The sequence below is a fragment of the Oncorhynchus kisutch genome, linkage group LG15 (assembly GCF_002021735.2).
Source record: "Oncorhynchus kisutch isolate 150728-3 linkage group LG15, Okis_V2, whole genome shotgun sequence".
Classification (NCBI taxonomy): domain Eukaryota; kingdom Metazoa; phylum Chordata; class Actinopteri; order Salmoniformes; family Salmonidae; genus Oncorhynchus; species Oncorhynchus kisutch.
Genome location: NC_034188.2, coordinates 48,954,343 through 48,966,791, shown reverse-complemented (window position 1 = coordinate 48,966,791; position 12,449 = coordinate 48,954,343). Strand labels below are relative to the sequence as shown.

Genomic DNA, 12,449 nt, shown 5'->3' with positions numbered 1-12,449 from the left:
TGGACCGAATTATATATATATTTTTTTAAACCTTTAGTTAACTAGGCAAGTCAGTTAAGAACAAATTCTTATTTTCAATGACAGCCTAGGAACAGTGGGTTAACTGCCTGTTCAGGGGCAGGACGACAGATTTGTACCTTATCTGCTTGGGGATCTGAACTTGCAACCTTCCGGTTACAAGTCCACCGCTCTAACCACTATGCTACCCTGCCGTCAAAAGTTTGGACACACCTACTCATTCAAGGGTTTTTCTTGATTTTTACTATTTTCTATTGTAGAAACAAAACTATGAAATAACACATATGGAATCATGTAGTAACCAACATTTTTCAAAGTAGCCACCCTTTGCCTTGAAGACAGCTTTGCACACTCTTGACATTCTCTCAACAAGCTTCATGAGGAATGCTTTTCCAACAGTCTTTCCAACAGTCTTTTCCAACAGTCTATGCCAAGCACTTGTTGGCTGCTTTCCTTCACTCTGCGTTCCAACTCATCCCAAATCATCTCAATTGGGTTGAGGTCGGGTGATTGTGGAGGCCAGGTCATCTGATGCAGCACTCCATCACTCTCATTCTTGGTCAAATAGCCCTTACACTGCCTGAAGGTGTGTTGGGTAATTTTCCTGGTGAAAAACAAATGATAGTCCCACTAAGCGCAAACCATATGGGATGGCATATCGCTGCAGAATACTGTGGTAGCCATGCTGGTTAAGTGTGCCTTGAATTAAAAAAAAATCCCGGACAGTGTCACCAGCAAAGCACCCCCACACCATCACACCTCCTCCATGCTTCTTGGTGGGAACCACACATGCAGAGATCATCCCTTCACCTACTCTGCGTCTCACAAAGACACGGCAGTTAGAACCAATAATCTCAAATTTGTACTCATCAGACCAAAGGACAGATTCCACCGGTCTGATGTCCATTGCTTGTGTTTCTTGGCCCAAGGAAGTCTCTTCTTCTTATTGTCGTTCTTTAGTAGTGGTTTCTTTGCAGCAATTCAACCATGAAGACCTGATTCACACAGTGTCCTCTGAACAGTTAATGTTGAGATGTGTCTGTTACTTTAACTTTGTGAAGCATTTATTTGGGCTGCAATTTCTGAGGCTGGTAACTCTAATAGACTTATCCTCTGCAGCAGAGGTAACTCTGGGTCTTCCTTTCCTGTTTTGATTGTCTCAAACGCATTAAGGAGGAAAGAAATTCCACAAATTAACTTTTAACAAGGCATACCTGTTAATTGAAATGCATTCCAGGTGACTACCTCATGAAGCTGGTAGATAGAATGCCAAGAGTTTGCAAAGCTGTCATCAAGGCAAAGTGTGGCTACTTTGAAGAATCTAAAATCTAAACTATATTTTGATTTGTTTAACACTTTTTTGGTTACTACATGATTCCATATGTGTTATTTCATAGTTTTAATGTCTTCACTATTATTCTACAGTACAATGTAGAAAATAGTAAAAATAAAGAAAAACCCTTGAATGAGTGGGTGTGTCCAAACTTTTGACTGGTACTGTATATATATATCCATTGATTCTTGAAGAATATAACTTATAAATGCCTCATGAACTTAGTTCAACTATCACAGTCCATGAGAACCCAACATATAACCTTGTTTTACTCCAATGTTTGTAAACATTGTAAATGTAAACAAACGCTGTATAGCCTCATAACGTGGTTAAAACAATAATTTTGATATCATGGATGGTCAGTCCTTGCATCCCTAACTCTGTCTATTAATCTGAGAGTGGTTACATTCATAAAAAATCCTACAATGTGATTTTTCTGGATTTTTTTTCCTCATTTTGTCTGTCATAGTTGAAGTGTACCTATGATGAATATTACAGGCCTCTCTCATCTTTTTAAGTGGGAGAACTTGCACAATTGGTGGCTGATTAAATACTTTTTTGCCCCACTGTATATGGCCAGCAATCTAAACTTTAACATTGATTTATCCTGCAATAGATGTTGTTCAATTGGTAACATACATTTTTGTAATTTTCTAATGCCTCTTAAGGGGTAAATCATCTTAAAGTAACTGAATGTAATCAGATTACGTTACTGAGTTTGGGTAATCCCAAAAAGTTACATTACTGATTACAATTTTGGTCAGGTAACTAGTAACGGATTACATTTAGAAAGTAACCTACCCAACCCTGTGTTTGACGACTTGACTCTTAAAGCTGTTGTATCCATGGGATAGCCTTGTGGTGAAGAAACATGGTATGGATCAGAGTTGGGGTCAATTCCTTTTCAATTCAGTCACTTCAGGAAGTAGACTGAAATTCCAATTCCTAATGTTTCCTCATAGGAGAGCATTTGGGGAAAATTGGAATGGGAAATTGAATTTCAGTTTAAGTACTACATTGACATGGAATTGACCACACTGCTGGTATGGATTTATATGTATTATTTACACGGTAATATAGCAGACAAATACAATCATTTATTATTATCCATTTACTCCAATTATCATTAGATCCTTAATGACATGAATCCTTTCTTTCCTGTAGAAAATGATGGATGTTTTGGGACCAGACGTCCACGTGAAGAACATTGGAAACATCCACTTTGTTCAATTTGATTCTGAAGGTGTATTTGGTTGGATTCTGATGGACCGAAATGTTATTGAAATGACCCTGACAGGTAATTGGGTTTGATTGAATAAAGTCAGTTTCTGTTATATGTATCTAAGCCATTTCTTAAAGGAAAGCTGTATATTTTCAATAGTTCATTATTTGCCTGCAGCAGAGCCAATCGAATTTATTGACATGCGATCAAGGAAGAGGAGGGATCTAGAATCCAAGGCAGAACTTCTACACTCCGATGTCCTCCCTCGTATCCCCAACCCCATAGCATGCCTCTCCTCCAATGACATGCTCATCTTCCAGCTCACCATCAACTACAATGGTATGTCATTCTTTCAACCTGTATTTCAAACATTCCCTTGGGCTCTAACTTAAAGGGGTAGTTCACTTGTTTGAAGTTCTTGCTTATTTCTTTAGTAGTCCAATCTGTTTTTGAGTTTGTTGGCTGGGTGTTTAGCGAAGTCCATAATCTCCTGGCTAGCATGTAAGAATGCTAGTGGAAACGGATTGTATCAACTTGAGGTCAACTTCGTAAAGTTAACTATCCCTTTAACTATTCTGTTTTGCGACATTCCTATTTTATTACAATTCATTTTCAAACCAGACCGTCACCTCAGCCACTTCCCAGTGTACCAGAAAGACCATCTCTTCAATAGCAACCCTAGCTGGGACTTTGGGGCCTTCCGGCGGCTAGAGCGACTCATGAAGCAGACTCAGTTCAACTCTACCAGGTATGAAGGTACCTAACGGCATTTAGCCTTCAGTTAGGTCATATTAGATTCACATTAGCAATGTAAAGCATTTGTTCTCTAATTGTGGCCGTGCCCAAAATGGCACCCTATTCCCTATATAGCCCAAAGTAGTGCACTGTATAGGGAATCAGATTTTCTTAGTGACTTTTCTTTTACCATATGTATGCTCACATGTTCTCTGAGACAGGGAAGTATGTGAATGGGCTCTGGGCAAAAGTAGTGCACTATATACAATCTTAGGAAAAAAATCTAGAACCTTGAAACGTTCTTCGGCTGTCCTCATAGGAGAGCCATTTGAAGAACCCATTTTTGGTTTCATGTAGAACCCCTTTGGTTCCATGTAGAACAATTTTGGGTTCAATGTAGAACCCTTTCCACAGAGCGTTCTACCTGGAACCAAAATGGGTTCTTCAATGGCGTGCTTTTCGGATTCGTCTCCTCTTTTCCCATTAGATTTGCACACGTGTTCTCGGAGACGGGTAAGTATGTGTTCCTGGACAACGCCATTCCAGAGTGGAGTCTAGTGGTGGTGGTCAGTGAGAGAGGGACAGAGTGTGACCCCACTGCAGCCGTTTTCCAGCCCATGACCCCCGCCCAACTGGTCAAGCACGGGGTCATCAAACAACACCGGCTCAACCTGCTGCCTGACTGGGGCGCCATCGTAGGTGAGGTACACTCTGTGTGCATTTCAAATGGCACTCTATTCCCTATTTATTGTGCATTTCGTCCATGTTAAACATCTTCTTACAAAGCAACTGTTTTGATTTTCAAAATATCACTAGTGCTTAAAACCCAAAAGGCTGGAGTGACATCTATGGAAAAACACCGTTAGTGCACTGCTTTTGACCAGGGCCCACAGGGCTCTGGTCAAAAGTAGTGCGCTCAATAGGGTATAGGGTGCCATTTGGGATTCAGCCACTGACCGTTCACATCTGAAGTGATATGTAATCAATAGCAACACATAAAGAGAGAAGAGAAATCAAGGCACAGCCCCATAGTAGAGAATCATAGACTGATTCCTTGGTGGGAATCGATTTTTAACGTGCATTATCACCCTCCTGTTTTTCTTTGAATTGATTGGTTAACAATTTATTTTCACCACTGTGTTTAAATTCTGTGTTCCGCTTCTCCATGCCATTGATAACCAGTTCATACGCAGTTTGTCATGCAGCAAGAGAGAGCTAGTGTAGGTACTGCTGAGCAGAAAAAAAGAGAGGGAGTACAGGCTGCTTTGATTCTGTGGAAAAATACCAACGGTATCAAAAATATGGTCAATGGTTGAAAGGGTCTGAATAGACTTAAAGAACAAGTTAATTGGACCTTTGTCTCTTCAAACCAGTAAACCTGAACGACAGTAACAAAAAAAGTACTGTAGAGCAGGGTTTCCCAATTTCGGTCGCGGGGGCCCCTCTTGTGTGCACGTTTTGGTTTTTGCCCCCCAGAACAAACACAGCTGATTCAAATAACCAACTCATCAGCAATCGTTAATTATTTGAATCAGCTGTGTATGTGTAGCGGTGGGTCACAAAACAAAACGTGCACCCATGGGGGGGGAGGGGGGGTGTTGCAGGAATGTTTATATTGTCTTTTTTTTAAACTACAGAAACCTTTAGAACAACCTGATATAGTGGGTGTCATGGCTTGCTGAATTGACGTGGAATGAATGACTCATGAATCTCCTCACTGTAGGTGTCCTGAGTCTCCTGCTTGTGCTGATCCTGGTGCTCACCACCACAGCTCTGATTCTGAAGTCCAGTCGGGCCAAGCTGGTGTGCCAGGGCAAACTGAGGCCTAAGTGGCGGAGCCTGGGAGAGCCCATCCCCCCAGTGGAATACGTCTACAGTGGAGAAAGGTCAGCCAGACGCAACCAAACGATCAATACTGGTTTATTCTATTAGCTTTTATTAGCTTGGCTAATAGCGTTCAGGGAGTGGGCCAGCCATTTATCTGAAATCTGATCTTACCACAGTTATGATTGAGAGTTGGTAGATAGCAGGGAATGGCTCTACTAACAGCTCTCTGGTCAGAATTCAATCATGTCAGATAATAGGTTCTCTGAATTATATTTTCAGAGGTGTATTTGATTTGCACTGCAGCATGCCCCTTACAAATCAGCAGTCCTGTGGCATGACCCATTCAATTCTGATGGTGAGCATGGCTGAGAAGTCTTTAGGTGCGTCATGCAACAGGACTGTTGTTTTTACAAATCAGGTCAACTCCATCCATCCGACCGGGGACACCTTGCTGTGCAAGTGAAACTCTGAAAACCTCCTTCCGAAAAAACAACTACAATAAATTTACTTCTCTCTTTTGTTTGTGTCTCAGCCTGAATGGCCAGGGGGTGCTGGGCTGCAGGGGAGTCGGAGAGGGGGCTGAGGCTGAGGAGCCTGCAGTCTGCCGTGGAGGAGGTGACTAACTCAGATTACTCACTGCATTAATGATGATAGGTTCATAGTCATGATGGGTTAATGCCCATCGCAATTTCAAAACCACCCATGGTACATATACGGTCACGTACAAGGTTATTTACCCCCACTAGATGAATAGTTGAAGTTTTTGATTGTACTCATAGTCACTGAAATATCATTGGGTAAAGGGGTGGGAGAGAACCTAGTGGTTAGAGCATTGGGTTGCTGGATCAAATCCCTGAGCTGACAAGGTAGAAATCTGTCGTTCTGCCCCTGAGCAAGGCAATTAACCCGCTGTTCCCCGGGTGCCAAAGGCGTGGATGTCGATTAAGGCAGCCCCCCCGCACCTCTCTGATTCAGAGGTGTTGGGTTAAATGCAGAAAGACACTTTTGAGTTGTACAACTGACTAGGTATCCCCCTTTTCCGAATGGTTTCAGGAGTATTTTGCTCTGCCATTTCCATTTTGGATCGATTACCCATTTTGTACCCAAAATCCAACTCAAGGAGGACAACAGTGCTAAACCACGATAATGTACTAGTGAGGCTATTTCCCTCTAGATCAATGAAATGTTCAGTAGTCTCGCGTTGGAATTTCAAGTTATTATTATTCTCCACAAATGCTACCCAAGGATACATGACTGGGAAGTTTGATCTGGAGCAATTCAACGTGAAAACTCTCTACGACAAGCTGGAGGATCAGAACCTGCATTTGGCGTCCCAGCTGGCCAGGCACCGCAAGGACACCCAGGAGTTCTACCGGAATATCTGTCAACAAACAGATGCCCTGAAGGTAGGAAAAATATGGCACAATAGGACAGGGGAACGTAGCAGACCTGCGTTCAACCACTATTTGAAATCTTTCAAATACTCTAACCTGCCTGAAGGGCCAGGTTGGGCAAGGTTAGCACTTTTGGGACTTCTCTATTGGGTCCATTGCAACAGCCATGGTCAATTAAACACAGATGAAGTGTTTGAAATCATTTCAAGTAGTATTTCAACCCAGGTCTAGAAATAGTCCCCCGAGAATCTGTGAAGTGATGGAACATAAACATACATTAGACCTATCGGTCCTTTGAATGGCGTGACTAGTGGGTTTTATGTTGTACTAGGATGTTCTGGAGAACATGGAACCCAAAAAGTTGAGTCTGTTGAAAGAGCTATTGGAACGCGATGCCTTGCAGAATGAATCATACACCAACACGGATGCAGACGGGGATGGACATATCCAATCAACAAAAGGTAAGGCTTAATGGTGTCAATCAGTGGCCAATAACACATTTATTAACTGCTCTACTGTAAAATCATCTGCCTACAGAGATAACGTCTCAGAGATAATGTAACGTATTGCTTTGCTATACTATGACCAGCATTTGATCCAACACAGATTTGAGACCAGCTCACAGTGATAGGCCTTTAAAGGCAAATTTCCCTTGACGTTTGCAGAAATCACTTTCTACTGTAAACTTTGTGGATGTCGGCTCAAGGCAACTGCAGTGCACAGGTCTTTTTTCTGCGTTTATCTGAATCCCAACCTTTGACCTGTCATCAGATCCGTCAGTGGTGCTGATGGGAGCTGTAGTCAGAGCTTTGGAGGCAGTCCTGTACAGACTTAGTGGAGAGAGCTGGCAGCAGCATGACATGACCGCAGCACACTGCCACACAGACAGCAGGGAGTGTGAACTGCACACAGGCTACACACAGGTAAATGGCTATCACATCCAAAGGTTATATATATATATATATATATATATATATATATATATATACACTCGGTCGCCAGTTTATTAGGTACACAACCTAGTTCATGTGGCCATGGCTTCCTATATAAAGTAGGTAGGCAGGCATTCAGACATTCAGTTACTGTTCGATTGAACGTTAGAATGGTCAAAACGAGTGACCTAAGCAACTTTGAGTGTGGTATGATCGTCGGTCCCATGTGCGCCGGTCCCAGTATCGCAGAAACGGCCGGCCTCCTGGGTTTTTCACCCATGAGTGTCTAGGGTTTACAGAGAATGGTGCGACAAACAAAAAACATTCAGTTTGTTGATGAGAGGTCGAAGGAGAATGGCAGGAATCGTGCAAACTATTAGGCGGGCAACAAACAGGCAAATAACGGTACAACAGTGGTGTGAAGAACGGCATCTCGGAACGCATAACTCGTGGGTCCTTGTCACGGATGGGTTATTGCAGCAGAAGACCACACCGGGTTCCACTCCGATCAGCTAAAAACAAGAAGAAGCGTATCCAGTGGGCACACGATCACCAACACTGGACAATTGAGGAGTGGAAAAACATTGCATCATGTTGACGGCGGAGTCAGGATTTGGCGTAAGTAGCGTGAGTCCATGGCCCCATCCTGCCTGGTGTCAACGGCGGTGGTGTAATGTTGTGGGGAATGTTTTCCTGGCACACGTAAGGTCCCTTGACACCAGTTGAGCAATGTTTACATACCCAAAGAATTCAGGGTGTTATGGAGGCAAAGGGGGTCCGACCCAGTACTAATTGGGGGTACCTAATAAACTGGCCACTGAGTGTAGCTTCTAAGGCTTAGTATCAGATAAGCTCCCCATTGTAATGTAATAATGATAAATGCCATTTAGCAGACACTTTTATCCAAAGCGTGGATGCGTTTTTAGCGTATGGGTGGTTCAGGGAATCAAACCACGTATCCTGTCAATGCAGGCGCCATGCTTTACCAACTGAGCTGCAGAGGACCACCACCATTCACCAGCATACCTGTATTTACATCCAAAGTTTGTCTTTGACAATCTAAAGGAATATGGGATATGGATATTTCTAACTCTCGACTAATAACTCATCATATTATTTCGGTTTTTAGTTTTCCTCAGCCAACATGACCAAACCTGCATCAGGCCATGAGACAGGACCACCACCTCATGATCTAGGTAGGATATAGACACGATTCAAATCGTTCCCCTCATGTACACCTGTCGTCTTATTCACCAGCTGTGAGTATATTTCCACACAACTTCTTACATGAATGATTAGAAGAGCCAGGCATATTGCGAGAATATGTTACCTCAGTCCACTGTAAATTCAGTAGATAGTGTTAAGTTATGAAGAGAGGAGACACGGGCACCGTAGTCGGGTCACATCTAGGAACAGTGGTTTTGTTTATTCAACCTGAATGACTTTAATGCTTTTCAACACAGTATTTTTTTTTACTCGGTCAACTTGCAGTGATGAAGTGGGACGTGCGACTACTCCCACACATACAGGACTTTGCAGTGTTGTGTATTAACTTCCAACTTATCTCTGCTCTTCTGTACTAGTACACCTACAGAGCACAGCCCCCTGTCTGAGTGAGCAGGACCTGTCCAAACTAGTGGCCATGACCCCTCTGTCCAGGACCCTGCAGGAGATACAGGAGTCCCTCCAGAACCTATCTGGTGTAGACAGAGGTTAGGGACAGCTTGAACCTCTCTAATGCTCCATGTTTCTCTTCTCCCGAGAGAAGAGATAATCCTCTGTAACTGTTGATTGAAATGTTGGAGATAACAACTGGGACTCGAGACGGATTAGAGTCCAAGGCAATATTGACTAGAGTGCCCATCATGGGCTATGGTCAATTGTACTGTAGATCAATAAATGCCACATGTTGCTTTTATTCACAGTATACAGTACAAGTCAAAGGTTTGAAAACACCTACTCATTCAAGAGTTTTTCTTATTTTTTAAAATATTTTCTATATTGTAGAATATCAGTGAAAACATCAAAACAATGAAGTAACACGTATGGAATCATGTAGTAACCAAAAAAGTGTTAAACAAATCAAGATTCTTCATAGTATCCACCTTTTGCCTTGATGACAGCTTTGCACACTCTCTCAACCAGCTTCATGAGGTAGTCACCTGGAATGCATTTCAATTAACAGGTATGCCTTGTTAAAAGTTCATTTGTGAATGTCTTTGGTCCAATCAGTTGTGTTGTGACAAGGTAGGGTTGGTATACAGAACATAGCCTTATTTGGTAAAAGACCAAGTCCATATTATGGTATGGTACAGCTCAAATAATAATAAGCAAAGAGAAACGACAGTCCATCACTTTAAGACATGAAGGTCAGTCAATCTGGAAAACTTAAAGAACTTTGAAAGTTTCTTCAAGTGCAGTTGCAAAAGCCATCAAGCGCTATGATGAAACTGACTCTCATGAGGTCCGCCACAGGAAAGGAAGACCCAGAGTTACCTCTGCTGCAGGATAAGGATAAGTTCATTAGAGTTACCAGCCTTGGAAATTGCAGCCCAAATAAATGCTTCACAGAGTACAAGTAACAGACACATCTCAACATGAACTGTTCAGAGGAGACTGTGTGAATCAGGCTTTCGTCATTGAATTGCTGCAAAGAAGCCACTACTAAAGGACAACAATAATAAGAAGAGACTTGCTTGGGCCAAAAAACACGAGCAATTGATATTAGAGAGGTGGAAATCTATCCTTTGGTCTGATGAGTCAAAATGGTCAAAATTGTGATTTATGGTTTCAACCGCAGTGTCAACTGGTACTGTATATCTGCTTAGCTGACTAGTACAGTACACTAATGATGTTCTCTGACGTTACAGTGTGTATTCCAGCCAGGACTGACAAAACCACAGAGGACCCAGCAGTGCACCTGATTCCCGTTGCCCTGGACAACCTCTCCCCACAGCACTTTGCCATCTTCCTGTTCGGCTGTAATGTTGTGAAACTGCTTTGCAACACCCAAATCTTCCCCCCTGTCATGCTGCTTCTGTCCAAAACGGTTCCTGTCTCAGCTTACGAGGGCCTGGTGTCACACTGCAGTGGGGACTTTTATTTTGACACAACCAACCAGATTCTGTATCTCTGTGAGGCAAAGCTTGAGAGTGTGGGACAGTTTATTGCCACTCTCCTACAGTCTATGGCCTATATTGCTTCAGGTAAATAGATAATAATGTTGTGAAGTATGGTCACATTTTAAGCGGTATGAATTTTTTATGTTACTTCGGATTTTTGTTGCACTATTTTGTTGTTGATGTTCTCCCACAGTAGGTTTATCATGTCCGATTAATGCCCTGTATTAGGTTCCAAGCCTGAAAGCTTCATGCAAGTCCTCCATCATGCCATCTCTGCTTTGAGCCTTCAGTTGTTCAACGCCTCTTTCAGATATGATGCAAACAAGGTAAGAGGCCTTGAAGTTTCTGGAACCCATTGATTCACAGGTAAATATACTTCACTGTTGAGTGCAGCAAGCAGACTTGTGCCTTACTTTTACAGGCAAAGAGGGACACCTCACTGACCTCAGACCAGTCTCCTGGGAAGTTAGTAGAGGACTTTCTCAATGTCCGTGTCCCCACTGATAGCCAGTTCACAGAGCACCTCTTGTCAGACAGGTTTGTGTTGCACTTTTGACAATGACTTTCATAAAAACATTTACCAAATGTTTACAATCCTTTACCATTTTATTTTAGACTCCAACGATATAAGTATTTCAATGTGGAGCAAATCATGCGGGATCTTAAACAGTTTCCAGCAGAGGACACTGAAACGGGTAACCTGTTTTGATAATATTTGGTCTGTATCATATGCATGTACTATGAAAACAGTAAGAACTGTATTGAAATATGTATTACAAAAATATATTTAGGTACGTATTGTATATTGTCCTCAATCTATTTTTCAGGACCTTCACAACAGTGTTTAAGAACACCCGTCCAAGTAAGTTTTGCTGACCGTTCCACCATCTTTTCCTGCAGTGAATTTCCACATTGAGCCATTGTACTGTACATATTGCTTAACTTACTTCACAATCCCCTCAGGAGGATTATTGAGTTGATGGTTGTTTGACCCTTCTCTCTGTTGAAGGCTCACTGTTTGGAGAAGGAGATGGACCATCTGAATGAGGTTTTCCTGCAGCTCAGCGTTCAACTCCAGAAGAGAACCCAGGTGAAGACGTGGCTGAAGCAGAGACGGCAGAGCTTTGACCAAACCTTCAAATGTTTCTGGTTTTGCATCATAGGCCTTTATTTAATTGAACATTTGAAATTCTAACGCTGTGGTGACTCTCTCTCTATCTCTCCCTCCGTCCCTTCCAGGGCGCAACAACCGAGAAGGCCCTGAGTCGTAATGGAACAATGATGTTAGAGCTGAAGAGACGGTATGTATCCCAGAGGCTCGACGAGCTGCAAATCATATTAAATGGGATGAGCCGGCGCCAGCTAGACGGCCACAGCCCAGAGGAAGAGGAGCAGACCCGAGATCACCCACACCCAGAGCCAGACAACTATAGATCAGACGGTCAGAAGGAACACGATCATTCTCCAGACCAGGAGGACCTAGACAGCAGGGTACCAAAGAACCATAAACTAGAAAATAACCAGAGCCCGTACAATCAGGAAGTAGAAAGCCAGGGACCAAGCAGTCAGATGACAAGCATGGGTAAAACAGGCTTCGGAGAACTAGATGTATGGGAACAAGCCAGTTAGAAGCATGTGAAAATGGGATACTACTGAAGTGTGTGGTTTTGGTGTGATTTGTCTCATGATTTTGTAGATTACGTGTACAGTTTAGTGTATGGTGTGAATAATAGATGTATAATATAATAAACATTTTCGTTGGAGTGATATTTATTAAAGATATGAATTATGCTTGTGCATCGCTTTTATCACAATGTCACCAGGTAGAAACACTTTCCAGGTCATCACGCTCCATGTCTTTCAGGC

At 42.5% G+C, this 12,449-nt stretch overlaps 2 protein-coding genes across 2 annotated transcripts in view; both read left to right on the top strand.

Annotated features, from left to right (window-relative positions):
• LOC109904756 (neurogenic locus notch homolog protein 4) overlaps positions 1–5,758 on the top strand; it is a 32,005-nt gene extending 26,247 nt beyond the window's left edge. Inside the window, exons 25-30 of the mRNA XM_031791409.1 lie at positions 2,516–2,648; positions 2,751–2,912; positions 3,195–3,321; positions 3,796–4,007; positions 5,032–5,194; positions 5,668–5,758. Of these exons, the coding sequence (XP_031647269.1) occupies positions 2,516–2,648; positions 2,751–2,912; positions 3,195–3,321; positions 3,796–4,007; positions 5,032–5,194; positions 5,668–5,758 (888 nt within the window). The remainder of the gene's footprint in view (positions 1–2,515; positions 2,649–2,750; positions 2,913–3,194; positions 3,322–3,795; positions 4,008–5,031; positions 5,195–5,667) is intronic.
• Positions 5,759–6,385: 627 nt separating this feature from the next.
• LOC109904699 (uncharacterized) lies at positions 6,386–12,346 on the top strand. The gene is made up of 12 exons (XM_031790422.1): positions 6,386–6,541; positions 6,861–6,990; positions 7,301–7,452; positions 8,591–8,657; positions 9,045–9,173; positions 10,332–10,667; positions 10,812–10,909; positions 11,005–11,120; positions 11,199–11,278; positions 11,411–11,445; positions 11,593–11,673; positions 11,823–12,346. Exons 1-12 carry the CDS (start codon positions 6,386–6,388, stop codon positions 12,210–12,212), a joined length of 1,770 nt encoding a protein of 589 aa, XP_031646282.1. The 3' UTR covers positions 12,213–12,346.
• Positions 12,347–12,449: the final 103 nt, after the last annotated feature.

Excerpts from the sequence above, each read along its gene's own strand:
- LOC109904699 (XM_031790422.1), top strand. The coding sequence starts at position 6,386 with ATGACTGGGAAGTTTGATCTGGAGCAATTCAACGTGAAAACTCTCTAC. Across the intron at positions 6,991-7,300 it reads ACATATCCAATCAACAAAAG|ATCCGTCAGTGGTGCTGATG; the intron begins GTAAGGCTTAAT and ends ACCTGTCATCAG. Across the intron at positions 11,674-11,822 it reads AACTCCAGAAGAGAACCCAG|GGCGCAACAACCGAGAAGGC; the intron begins GTGAAGACGTGG and ends CGTCCCTTCCAG.